Genomic DNA, 14,894 nt, shown 5'->3' with positions numbered 1-14,894 from the left:
GCCTTGTCAAAAAGAAGTCGACGCCCAAAGCAACAAATTGCTCGAGTCGTACGAAGTGCCGGAGCCATGAAAGTATATTTGTGGTATTTGTAATGGTCAGCATCGTCGGGGTTTGATCGTATGTACTTTTTGAAATACAAAATTCATAAAATAAGTTTGGCAAAATATATTTATTGTATTTGTATTATTTTCCAACACAACATAAAGATTTCGCCCCATTTAACTATGAATAAAATACAAGTATATTCAAAAAATGTTAATATTCTTTGCGCAAAAAATGTGAAAATTTATTTATGCAAACTTTGTTTATTGTGATGTTTCAACGATAAAAAATCCGATGTATTAGATATTAATGTTAGAGTTTTTACTGTAGATAATAACGTAATAAATTTAACATTTATCTTAAAATATATATTTATTGCTAGCAGTCACTTATTTATTATTAATAAATTAGATCGTATAGTGGAATATAAAAACGTTTAAAATTTAACATAAATAACTATGAAAAAAATATTTGAATGATATATATATTTATTTATTTATATATATAATATATATATATATATATATATATATTTTATTTTCTATATATATATATATATATAGAAAATAAAACATATTAAATAAGTATTTATCGAGCAGTAACTTAAATTTCGACAAAACCCGATTGTCAGGCAAGAATCGATTTAAGGTAGTTCGATGATGAAAGGCCGAAGTCAAAACAATGTTTATAATTTTTTTATTTTTATGATTATAAAAAAATAGAATAACGCATCGCAAAGCTTCGTAACGACGTAAAGAGATTATTTAGTAAATAATTTTTACGTTGTAGAATAATATTTTGCCTGAAATAGATTAAATAAAGCGTGTGTTAACGCGTCGCTTGACTAGTTTTCAACTTTAATTATTAATTTAAAAAAAACTGTACGGTGGATCGTGTTCACCTTCAACTATATAAGCTTCTTCGCACAGTGTCCTCTTTCCATCGATATATATTGTTCAGACATTTTTGGCAAAAGATTTTTCGCAAACTCGTGTTATTCATAGGAAAATAACCTCTTTTCCTATTAGACCAATGTGAAAATCATTAAAATCACCTAATTTTAAAATTAAATATCTTGAGAACGGGACGGTGAATTATCTTTTTTCTGGGCTTAATCGATTCAGGGGAGTTCCTTTTTTCGATATAAAAAATAAAACCTATCACTTTTGGCAAAAGTTGTTCATCATCGAACTACCTTAATGTACATTCTCTTAACAAAGTAATTTTTCTTAGTTTTGACAGTCAATTTTTTAAAATTATTTGTTAACCATTAAAATCACTTCGATCGCGTCTACGCCATATCATGCTGTGAAAAAAAAAAATAAAAAAACCATTTTATACGTAGCGCGATCCCACGGAACAGGAAGAGACGAGGTCGAAAGCCGGAGTGAGGAATTGCTCCAGATGTATCATAGATACGGCTCGGTCGTAAGTCGATGACGTAATCGCCATCAAGTTCATCCTTGCTTCGTGCAGCGCGAGACGAAGACGGACTGGCGGAATCGAACGTTACGATCAGGTGGCCGCCGGTTCGCGATCCCATTAAATCTACGGCCCGGTTCGACTCGGGGTAATAGCTCGGCCGAGCGACGGAGGCGACGACGTGCCCGTCTCTCTAAGGTCCGATCTCGTGCGGAAACCGTCGCGGTTTGATCGATATATCTGCGCGTCCGTCCGCGAATCGCCGCGCGGATTCGAGCCTCGGCTAGCTGCAGGTCGTAAGTCACAAGCGGGTCAAGACGAGGAGTGTTATTACCGCGTGGATTGGCCGGGCGAGGAGGGAAGCGAGATCGATGCTTATCCCTTAATTTGGTATTTGCCCTTGCAAATGGCCGGTGTTAAGGCACGGCCGGAACAATTATCGCGTCGTGGGGCGTGAGCCATCGCCGCGCCGAGTCGCGGAGCGGCCCTCCGCTCCGACCGGGCCGCAAGACGAGGCCCGAGTTAACGCACATTTATTATTACGCATTACGGACGATTAATCTTTATAAATCGGACGTTTTAATTACCGTGGTGCACGAAAGGGGGGAGGGAGAGGAAGAACACCCGTGAGATCATTTTAACGAGGAATCGCGCTTTCGGTATATCCTCGACGAGGCGGCGACTTCGCGCGCGTATTAGATGGAACGGCCCGATACGCCGAGGTGAAGAGCCATTTCTTTTCTACGAAAAAACGCGTTCTATCTTTCGCCGCGATTTATCCCATTGTGCTGACCACCCTGTAAAATAATAGAATAACCGCGCGCTCTCGCGTATCTCGCGGAAAATGAATTGTCATCGTTTTACAGCTGGCGTTCGCCCATTGTCCGTGACAACCGTGGTACCGCGGCTAAGATGCAGAAAGAAAACCAGTCATTCCGCGGAATATTAACGTCACCTTTTCGACGGAACCGCGAGTCTAATTACTAAATGGTAATTAACGAGGCAGGCCTGAAAGTCAGGGTAATTAGAGACGCGCGCGACCTAGGCGGAACGGCAGGCTGTTTTCCCCGATCTCTCGATCCGCGATTGGAAAGGATCGAACTTTAGTGGGCCGTGCGGGATGATCGAAGGTGATTTCTCTCTATATATATATATTTCTGAGCGGTAGATCTAAATCGGCCGTCTTAAACGTCTCGACGCCCATCGGGCGAATATTATTGCGCAACGCGTCGCGGGAAAACAACTAATGACGTTGTGAAGGAAGGTGCCCGCGCACTCACGGTCGTTACGTAATCGTGAGTAATTAGTCCATTTACGAGCCGCGCGCACGTAATATCGGCCGATGGGCAATGGACGAGGGTCGCATTAGTTCTCCCGTTATTAATGCATTTCGATCGCATTTTTCCGCGCGGCCCCGCGCGTTTATTGCGCCGTAGATTAACGTCGCGTTACCTACCCCCGCGCGTTCGTTCTCCCTTTCTTCTCAGTGCGGTTACTCAATCGCGAGATTGGCCGGCGACGGTTCGCGGCATCACTCTCACGGGCGCGGCGGCGCGTGTAAGGGAGACCAGAGACCAGGGACAAAAGTAACACGGGATGAATGTAACAAACGCGATTATTAAATGCTAATTCGTCCGGTTAAGACGTCTTAAAACTCGTCTTAAAACGTTATATATATAAGCTGCAGACAAATTCGTACAGGAATGATAAATGTTTAATAATCGCGTTTGTTACATACAATCGTTTGTATATATAGGATCTCCCCTACATTCGTGCACGGCGAAGATCAGGGGAGGATAGATCGAATAAAATAAAAAACGAAAAAAGGAATAATTTAAGAAATGAAGAACAAATACTTAGTCTCTCGTATATTCAAAAATCACACAAACTTGTATTAAGATTGCACTAAGATTGCCTTATATTTTATTTCTCATCTCGTTTCTTTCAGATATATATTATATCCTCAATTTTATTTGCATTATATTCTTACATCTTGTAGCGTATCTAATGAAATATGATCGCGATATCAATCTCGTCGCGATATATATTTTTTTAATGCAAATGCATTACAATTCATTTGTCACGCCTACAGGAAAACGAGCAAAGACATTGTTTAACTTTTGCATAATAGCATGCCGCGTCCTTTGTTATACTTCGTAGATAGAGAAACGAGTTCATTCATCTTGAGACACGTCTGTCAGAGTCACGCAGAGCATAACTTCTAACACATCGGTATCATACTGTAACGTGATGTACAAACAAGATGTTATTAACATCGGCATACACAATAATGCGAACATAGCCCAATGTTTTATATAAATCGCATTAAATCTTGTTCGTGTAGAAAACTGAGCTATTTATGTCGTATCGCGTATAATATTTGCCGTGTTACGACATCGTTGAACACATAAATTATAGAAGCAGCTTGTACATACAATGCGTTTTGCAGATTCGCCGTTAACCATCGGTTAACGAAGCTGTACGACTTCGAGACATTCACAGCACGAGGCATATAATAATTATCACATCGCAGCGTGTGAGAAAGTTGGTGCTAGGACGCATGGTTGAGCGACACGATGCGTGCTGGTAATGAGGAGCGAACTAACAGCTCTCTCGACTAGGACGCTAGGAGAAAAAAGGTGAAGCGTGTCCGTTCGTGGATGCAACGTTCACGTGATGTCAGTTCGAGGTTGTAATGAGACGCCGAGTGTCTCCTACGCATCTTGAAATTACACACGCCTCGAATAATTCGTCCCGTTTTTAGGCACACAATTGAATTTGTCTCATCGACATGTAATAACGCGAATCCTTTTCTTTAAAGTTTAATGCCATAAAAATTGATTTTTTTTTCAAAGTAGATAATGAATAATCGAAAATACAAAAGAAAGAAGATACAATTACATATTGCATATAAGTTTGTTTATTTAGTAGATTTTTTAGATTTATCTTAAATAAAATTTTATTTTCTCTTTTTCTTTCTAATTAGTATATTAAATTCTAAAGTATTTACATTGTAAATTTACTTTGTATACATCTCGAACTTTTTGATTAATGGATAGTCTAAAATCAACCACGTTAATTGATACGATATTTCATATTTCATAATCAACGTAATTCGTGAAATCATCCCTTCTAAATTCGTACACCACCGAATCAAGCCGAAGTATCGGGCATGATAGTGAGCCCGGTTAAACATACCGCGGCTAAGCTTATGGGAAATTATTTGCAAAAAAAAGAGCAACGAGACGATTTGCAACGACCAACGAGAACAATGCGCGGAGGAGCATGCTCGTCAGGAAATCGTTAACCTAGCGAAGGTAATCGCAGCCTTCGGCATTAGTGCGCATACGTGCATTGTTAATAACAGGGTACTCGAGGCACTACCACTTTGTAGAGAAATCCACAGAGCGGACTGCCTGCGATCATCGGCGTATCTTTCGATATAAGACGGAACTGATCGGCCGACGGTTGTCCGGCTTATGTCAAGGCTAATTCGCCTTAATTAATACACGAGGTCTCACCAAACCTCCTCCTGTCTATCAAGGGTCACGCCAGTCGGCTGACACCGAGCCTATATTCCGACAGTTACGCACAGTGATTCTCAGCTTCGATCATTTATCCTCTTCGATCAATTAAATCCTTTTCGTTGTTATGAAAAAGCTTAATTCGATTATGACATAGCAATAAACTCGATAGTGCAAAATACAATGGAATCAATGGAATAAATAATAATAATAATATATGCCCCGAAACGGCATTTTGATTAAATTTTGGTTAGGTAGGACTAACTGTGATAGTCAGTCGATATGTAATTGATAAATAATATATCCTACATAATAATCGTAAGAAACCGAATAAAAATGCTTCTATTATAATTTTTTTTTTTTTTTATTGAGGTTTAGAAATAACTAGACAGAATGCGCTATCAGTATATCCGCCTGAATGCAGAATTTGAGCGTGTTGCTCGAGCATTTCCCACGCTTGGCGGTAACAGAGCTTATATATATAAAGTAAATTGTAAATAAACTTAAATTTATGTCGCTCCCATTTAATTACGCCTCGTTAAAAATTCCTTCGAGTCAATCAAAATCGTGGCTCGCGGAAAACTCCGCGGCGTAAAAAAATAACGATGCATTTAAAAGAAGCGGCGGCAGAGGCATTTCTTAACTCACGGCGGAGTCATCCTCAGCCGAGGGAAATGCGATAATTAGAGATTACCCCGTAGATACACATGTTGCTACGCGATTTCTCACAAGTAGATAAGGAATTTTATGTATACGCTAATGGGCGTAGGAAACATCTCTCACCATATAATCGTGCAAGGGCGATTTACCGTGCGCTCATAATGAACTATGATTCTCTACCCGCAATGCAACTCTCGTTACACGCAACAGCGTGCGTAATGGTATACGCTGCTATTCGTCGATATTAAAAGTAATATTAGGCTCTCTTTATTATTCCGTTACGTCGTCAATGAGGCGCGTAATATGAACAACGTTCAGTTACGACTCTCGCTGAAGCAATTAATATTGCTGATAACACTCTTTGCCCTTCGATCCGCCTTTATAAAGGTTCTACATTATAATTAAAACTCGTAATTTAACTGAATTAATAATATGTCATAGCACGTGCGACTATATTAAACTATCATGTCAAATGAACATTTCACATATTGGACAAAAGTAGCGATAAAAAGTATAACGTATAAGACCCATGAATTATTTGGTGCGCAAAGTCTTCTGAAATCACGAGCCTTTGAGAACCAGGCCCATTATATTCCTCGAGCCGGGACAATTTTACGGTCACTCCCGCCGGCTTCGCAACGACGATCATGATCGCGCGATTTGCGAACGAGTTATGCCGCGGAATGGTAGAAATTACGGTAATCAATGAATTGGCATTTCCCACATCCAGGCGGTATCCCCGGCGTTATATCCACCTCGGTAAGTAAGGATATCTCGAGGACGGTGCCGTACGATATGCCGCGGTGTTAGAATGACGGATAGACGGCGCGATTCGCCACTACAAACGGGCGTTGCACGCCAGTCGTTGAAACAATTATTATAGTCGAAGCTTTAGGTGAATATACGACATACACAACGGGGTCCGGGTTGTATGTCAAGTAATGGCCTTTCGTTTACCAGCCGATTATACCGCGCACCGGGGATTTCGTAAAACCGTCCACCATAATGGCGTCCTAATGCGCGAAGCATGTTCCGATGTCTTTGCGAAGCGATCGAGTTTCTCATCTCCGCGGAATCGGAGCAACGGCGAGAAACTGAAGCGGGAAGATGGCACGCGAAATTTTCGTGCGGTAGGGTGAAAAAATGATGGCTCCAGCAGCTCCTTAATTCGTATCCTCTGGCACGCTTAGCGAGTTAGCGCTAAACGTGATCAATCTTTACTTTATACTAAAATGAAACGGGATGGATAATATAAAAATTAATTTAGAAATAATGGAATTTTAAAACTACGATTTCTACAAACATTTTTAGTCAAAAGATCAATTGTGTGAAAGTAAAATATATCTTATATAATTTCATTAAAATAAAATCAAACGATATTTTCGACTTAAAATGATGAATATTTCATTTTCATTTGTTTCCGAATTTCTCAAAGATGTGTACAAAGTTGGAGACCGACCCGATAATAGGAAACGAGAGCCCCGGGGCTTTCCATGAGCGAGCGTCTCCGGGTTGAGCACCGCGATCGCGCCGCGTCTCGCTTGAACCATGGACCAGACAAAAGATCCTGGTTCTCACGACCACGCCCTCTCTCCTCGCCGCCTGTGCCCCTCGCCAGACGGCGGCGATGCCTTCACGAAGGTACCTATCCACCGGAAATTCCTGAAGCCAACCACCACCGCCGCGCCGCGCCGCGCCATGTCGTGTATATGCACGCGCGCGATCAGGAACGGAACGGAACAGAAGGCGCGGAACGGCGCGACCTCCTCCAAAGTTCTCTCTCGTGACGCGGTAATAAATGGCCGGGGTTGTATGTATACGCGAGGGTGCCGCGTACACGAGAGCGGGTAAAAGGGCGAACCTTTTTCTTCTCCCCCCTCCCCCTCTCCCACTTCATCCTCCGCGCTCTGGACAGAGGCACCTCCTCGGCGACGCGGGCGACGTCGCGGAACGGTATCGAATTTCCGCGAGGCTCCACGGTCGTGAATCCTATAGCGTGCGAATGCCGGCGACCCCTGACCCCGCCGGGCCACGGATCACGCGCGCGAAAAGTCCTGGCGGAGGATAGCACGGCGCCACGCCGCGGCCGTGCCGATGTGTGCATCTTATCCTGTTGTACTGTGTGCAATATGCAAGAGATCGTTAAGTGTTGCTGATGTATAAATTCGCGAAACACGACGAACTATAACGCGCGATCGAACCGACGACCGTCCATTAATCGATTCGACAAAAGAATCGGGAATTTCCTGTACAGTCGAGTTGAATTCGCGCGAAGAATTGATTTTCAGAATTGCCCTTTTATCGTAATCGGTCAGCAATTTCTCGGAGCTCGTAAATCTCGCGCAGCGAGCGGCTACCGGGCGTTTACCGCACTCTCGGTTCTCGTAGATACTAAAGAAATGTCCCGATGACTCTAATGATTCGCCCATCGAGTACTTGACACAGCTGGACGACAAGTCGTCAACTACCGTACGCTCAACTTGCGAACATCATTATTATCGGCGCAGAACGACGATTTGATGGTGAAGCTGCGAACTTCGCGCCGATTTAACGTGGGAAGGTGGAGGGATAATGATTCCCAATCTACACATAAGCGAAGTTTCTTCTAGTGCGCGAGCAGAAGAAGAGATTTCCACGTCCGCTCACTTCGAAAGCATCATGCTGCTTCGCCGAGATCCTATAGCTTATATACGTAATTGCACGCGGTAATGACGAGGCCCTGTCCCCGTAATTAAACTCTTTCTTGTCCGCTTTTTCTTTTCAAATATACTACGCTCGTAGAGTTCGACTATTCTGCGTAGACTTATCGCGTTATTTGTATATGTCAATAACTTAGAAACAATAGCGCAAACCAGCGTAAGCCGCGTATGTGAAGGGAGAGAGGGAACCGATGTTAAAGTGACGAGGCACGCGATCGTTCCAACGATCGCTGACGCACACACGTGAGTCATGATCGCACATAGCGATCATCGAGAACGTAACGCGTTTGTTTCTTCGAATCGATTGATTGATTTCATCTTGATTAGCTTTCCCAACTGTAGTTCCAATAGTTGTCTATAGTTTTTTTAACTGTGTACTGGAACGGAGAGATTTATGACACAACGATGCTACGTAATTTAACTAGCTTATTTTACTTGCAACTCCAGTGGCATCGTCTGTGAATCCCTGATCAATAGAGAGTTCCTGTTATCTTCCGAAATATATTTCAGTAATTATAACACTGGGGACGATAAAAACAAAAATAGAGGCAAAATAATATGAGAAAGATGCCGTATTACTTTATCGAAGAATATTAAAATTGACGCGATAATATACGATATAAAAAATATAGATATAATTTATTTATAGCAAAACTGCAGACACGAGTCATCATTGTAACACAGTCGGTTCCAGATCGAGAAAGCGCTGTATACCCGGGCAATTAACACCAACTTACCGGTATGAGTTCTCTTGTGCGCCTTTAGGTGCGAGCTCTTCGTGTAAACTTTGTCGCAACCGGCGACGTCGCATCTGTGAACTTTGCGTCTCTTCAGCGCGTCGCCGCATTCGCCGTCGACGCCTAAACTGCCGCCGTTTCCGCCAACGCCGGCGTTTCCTCTACCGCCCAAACCGATACCCGCCGCTAGCGCTGGACGTTTGTGAAATACGCTGTAATCAGAGAGTTAAACCCACAAAAGATTAAACATGACGTGAATAAATTCAAATAAAAATATCTCATGCCGTTAAAAAGTTGCCCTAAAACTACATTCGACACGATATATAATATATATATATACATGTATATATATTTTATTTATTTATTTATTTATTTTAATTGAGAGATGGATCTTGTAAAATCGATGTAAGTAAAGCATAATTCAGTATTCACAAATTTAGAAAATAAAATGAGATCTAAAGAGAAGAAAAGAGAAGATAAGCGATTTCTTCATGGCGACATTTTAATTACAATTATTAATATACTTCCGGGGAATTTATCAATGTTTAACGACATTTATGTAAATCTTGTATTAGCCTTTCTCTTCACACGAGCGAAGAACTCACTCAGTGACTAGTTTTTGACTGTATATCAAAGGCAGGCAATGTCGTTCGAAATGAAACGACCCGCGAGGAGAAGTAATATCCCGTCAAGAAGAAATCAAACGCGATTCACATAAAACGGCAACGGTAACGCAACGCACTACGAATTATGAAAGGATCAATCCTGATGGGATCGCGTGCCTTTTTGCGCCTGATTGCCGCCCGACGCGCACGCTCGTAACTATACACCATACATCCCAGACGTTGATTACGATGAGGAAACGAGCGACAAAAAATTCGCCGTTCCAGCCACCAGTCGCTACCAATATCAATTCCTATATGGACGAGACGTCTTCATCATCGGTCGTTTTGCGCCGCGAGTAGACTCGATTGCGCGACAGATGATCTCTCACTCTTACTTTTTCCAATCATGTATACCTGGCGGCTATGGTAGTTAATTTTTAATATTTTCCCAGTTGCAAGTTTTATTCTAATTTAATATTCAATTTTTATATTAAAATCTGATACTTTTTTTGTAGGTTTATTTGTCTGATATCTCCGTCAAAATGAATTCATAAAAGAACAATTTTAAAAGAAATATCAAAGATTTAGGTATCCACGCCAAATGATTAAAAATAAATATTTATTGAGAAACACTCAAAAAAGAAGAACACTTAAAATTGACTTGTTTAAAAATGATAATTTCACAAGACATAAAATTATTTACTCCAACAGTGGAGGTCTAAATCAACATATAATTTTGCGTTTCTCTTTGCTTAATCCAAGTCGGTGTAAATTACTTTCCCAGATAGCTGCTTTTATACATTCAGATGAGTGTACCAATTTCCGACGGGTCATTTGTAATGCGGAGTACCTTTCTCGATAAATATTCGAAAAAGTGAAGTCGATTCGTCGAAAGCGCGCAATCGGCCGAACGGCACTGGACCGATCGATGAAAACAAGAAAGGCGTATCGGACCGGCTCGATCAATCTCAACTTGACGCAGTGAATTCTGGTAAGACTTGTTTTTCCACGAAACTCGTACGTGGCAACAATATAGATAGGCTTGCCTTTTTTTACGACGTGCCGTATTAGTACCGGTCAATTTGGCGCAGCGCAAAATATCACCCTCAAATTATTTATGAAGTAAGAAAGGAGGTAAACACGCGCTGACGAGAGATAATCTGAAAGAATTACACAAGTGTCCGAAATTTCGAAGTTTTTCCACGATCACAATAAATTCGACTCTTGGAGATTATATTATTTTAGAACGTTATTTGCATCAAAATTTTCTATATGCCTTTATATTCGCTTCTTTTATTTAATCATTATAATTTTGTTATCGATACGATGACTCGTTGACGTGAAGTTATTTTATTTGACGGCGATATTTTATATAAAATTCATCGAGACGATAAATTACAGAGCGATACCGATCTGCGACGTGCGATCCGGGCTGCAACCCGGAGAATTCGAGTTTCGCTGGCTCGATAAAATGACGTCGGTACCACTGACGCGTTCTTAACCGCGCTGTATTTCATCGAAGCTATGTGAGGGCTCTCCTCCGTATACCATTCGCGCTATAAACTAGAACGGCGTGTTGGCGCGAACTGACATAAATCCGTTTCCAGTCGCGATAATCCGGCTCGCGTCTACCTCAATCCCTCGGAAAGCACCAGCCAGTGTGTCTTTGTTTATTCGTGTTTCTCTCTCTGTCGACACATAAACGCCATGGAAAATTAATTATTCGCTGTACGTCAATATGAACTAACAACTGTATATATTGCCTCCTAACATACTTTTCTATAACGATCTTGCTGTACACGTCCCAGTCCGTTAACCCTCGCGTTAGCGGCAAGAAGACCGCGCGTCGCGAGCCAGAAATGTGTGGCAAAAACGCGCATCGCAATGTGCGTTTTAAACGAAAACCTATAACGAAACGAAGTAAAAACGGGTATGTGGCACAGAGTTGTAATCTGTAGACAGTTTTCGCTGCAAGCAGAAGTTAATGAAACTCGTTTTATCAAATGTGATATCACTCACATGTATATACATATATTACTAGATCATCCCTTAAGTAACGTGATTTAATAGAGATATTTTTGAAGTAAAACAAAAAATTTGACATTTTAATCTTAATCCAAAATATACTTTCCATTATTATTTACAGTTTCTTCCTATCTTAATCTTAAATTTTCAATTCTCTAGTGATAAATCTCTCGGTTTTGAGCTAAAGAATAAATCAAGTTATCTTTTATACTGTGTCATTTATATAGGATAGCCCAATGAATTGTGTATTTAAAGCTTAAAAAGTCAACACGACATAATAGAAGAAAACCACTAATCAACTGGGCATCGTAAATCCGATGATCTGATAGACAAGAGAGATTTGTTTTTAAATGTATCAGATCATTCGATAAGTAATGTCGCATTTTGAAATAGATTTTGAAGAATAAAATTTATTTCATTTATTAATTTAATCTAATGTAAAATGTAATTGACACTTTGTTCCGCACTACCGTCTGCCTAATTTGATATAAATAAAATAAATACGACACTGCTTATCGAACGATTTAATACATGTATATTTTTTCTATGCGGCGAATTCATCGCGCATTCTCTACACAGAATACTGACATACGAGTCCTCGTATACTCATGTCTATACTTGAGATATGCTCAAGGTATACACAAAGGAATAAAAAGATGTACACATAAAAGACAAGCTGCAATTTACATCGGCGGAGATAATTTATAATTATTTCTTCGTCATGCGTGGATTAAGACAGAAATGACCATATAAAATTCCATACAGTTAAGAAAGAGCCGTACAATTATTGCCTACCAGATATAGTTGTTAAATGCTTGAAAATTTATAAATGTAGAATTAAAATGATTCTCGTGCGCGTTTTTTAGATAACGATCGATTTTTCCAACGGATTTGAAACCGCCGATTGAAAGATCCAAGGATAGGGGCCAATGGAGCTCGTGCGCGGCACGGCCGTATAGAAACACTGATTTACAAAGAGCTTATAATGGATCGGCGTCACGCTAATTGGGCGAAAGGAGCGAGTCGAAATTACTTAGGCGCGTGCTCGAAAGAAATCGTGACGGGACGTGTAAAATGAGGTTTGTTAGCGTGCGCCGGGTGTCACGAGATGACTATGTTTCCTAGTGTGTATATGTCGGGGCACGGTTTCTATATAACGTTCAGATGGATCGCGGGAGAGGGCCCGGGCGCACAATGGAAACGACAGTCGCGCGCGCGGGTGCGCGGCGAGAGCAAATTAAACGAGATTTACAGCGGGTGCACGATCTCGTCCTATTAACCCTGGGACATGCTTATGCATTCGATGAAATATATACGGCTGTAAGCATCGGCACCGTGAATGAGTGCACTCGCGATATCCTGCCGCTCTCAACCTCTCAACCGACTGTAAAGCGATAATAAAGTCGGTCTTTGTATTCCGCAGTAATATTGTTAATAAGTTTGTATACGCACGCGTATACGCGCGCAACGTTTCTTGCGTTATCGCGCACTTATTCCGTCTTCACGTCTTCATTTCGAAAAGCAATCATACAATTTTGATTTCTTCTACCTACAGATTCTACATTCTACCACGTGCGAATTCTCGTTCGGGTTTTCACGTTAGATGATTGACGATTCGCAGGAGAAAATCCCTTCGATCAGAATTACTAGAGACACTAGCGGGACATTAAATTATTCTCGCATTATCCACATCGACCGCATCCACGATGCAGACTTGTTTAGCATGCAGATCGTGTTATGCCGGCGGTAATATCAATTATCAATTAATCATTCACTTTTATCACGCGCTCGTCTTAATCACGCTACATCCATGAGCCTTTAACGCCTATTCTCCTCGGCGTTCCCTCGTCGTCTTTACGCAACGCAGACATGCCTGTCTTAAGTGAGGAGGGGGGGAGGGGAGCAGGGGACGCAACAGGTGAATAATAATACTTACAGAGAAGCGTCCTTTATCCTCTGCAACGCGAGAAGGGCCGCGGAAGGGGAGATGAAGACGGAGTCGGGCGGCTCCATCATGCAGACCGACACGTCCCTCTCCCGGTCCCTCTCCCGGTCCCGCTGCCTGTCCCTGTCGCGATCGCGTTCCCTTTCTCTCTCCCTGATCGCGGGCTCTCGTTCCCTCTCGTTCTCGCCGCTCCTCTCCCGCACCCTCTCGCGCTCGCGCTCCCGGTTCCTCTCCCGGCTTCGATCACGACCGTGATCTCTGTCCCATGCTGTTTCGCCCAACGGTGGCAGAGATGGGGACGCTGCAAAAGAAACACATTTCCTCCATTTATCCCTCTGCTTGCTTCTTTGCTGTTAAAAAAAATGTAATAATAACAATAATAACTTTATTGCGCGCGCGCACACACAAGATTGCTTTATGATAAATTGGATAATTACACGGAGCATGAATGAGAAAAATGTACACGCAAAAGGTGAGGCACCAGCAATTGCTGCCTATGATGCCTATCCGTAATAAAACACGATGATCAGAGCGCAAGACGGATAAAACGTGAAATACGTGGAACGTAAATAGAACTTAAATAATTGTACTTTGCTTCGGCATAAATCACTTAAGTTTAAATCGCTGAACGGAGATCGCATCTTAATATTTATAAATAATATTATCGATTTGAGAACTCACAGCTGCGGAAATTCATGTGTGTGATCAATTCAAACGGGATTCTATAACATAATTCACTGCATACGCGATAGCGATGTTAATATTCATTTTCTAAGGGGACCGGATTACACGAAGGGATATTCCGATTTGAAGGAAGGGGGGGAGAAGCCGTCCTCGCAGATTGGAAACCTATTTCTGAGAACACCCGGTATCACCTGCCGCCTAACCGATTACGGTATATTTTACATAGTTACGCGGAATCTCTCGCACTTTGCAGAGAGCGTGCCGTGTTCCGGGTAATAGCTACAACTGCTATTCAAAAGTAAAATCACGACGTTCCGAGAGGATGCTGAATACAAGCGGAATAAATGGGAGCAACGATCGACGTATGCAATTTCTTTTCTTCATACGCGATATCTGCATGTTTGCCGTGTTTGCGCGAACGTGCCGTGGCACGTCACGGTACCGTGCCCTCGATCCATCAGCGATCGAGGATCGAAGGTCGATGTCAGGCGAGCACGGTGCAGCTCATGCAACCTCTCGCGAATAAATCAACGGAGTGAAGAAAGCGCGA

General features: G+C 41.8%; 1 protein-coding gene across 1 annotated transcript in view; it reads right to left on the bottom strand.

The window, feature by feature from the left end:
- The window catches only part of LOC143902110 (uncharacterized), a gene marked incomplete at its 5' end in the record, with an annotated part of 285,928 nt that overhangs the window by 11,411 nt on the left and 259,623 nt on the right, over positions 1-14,894 (bottom strand). The window contains 2 exons of the mRNA XM_077414817.1: positions 9,086-9,297; positions 13,652-13,961. Coding sequence (XP_077270943.1) covers positions 9,086-9,297; positions 13,652-13,961 — 522 coding nt within the window. The remainder of the gene's footprint in view (positions 1-9,085; positions 9,298-13,651; positions 13,962-14,894) is intronic.

This window comes from Temnothorax americanus, unplaced genomic scaffold (assembly GCF_048541705.1).
Source record: "Temnothorax americanus isolate GAGA-0224 unplaced genomic scaffold, ASM4854170v1 Scaffold100, whole genome shotgun sequence".
NCBI lineage: Eukaryota > Metazoa > Arthropoda > Insecta > Hymenoptera > Formicidae > Temnothorax > Temnothorax americanus.
The sequence above is the reverse complement of the archived record's forward strand: the minus strand, read 5'-3'. Positions and strand labels throughout refer to the sequence as shown.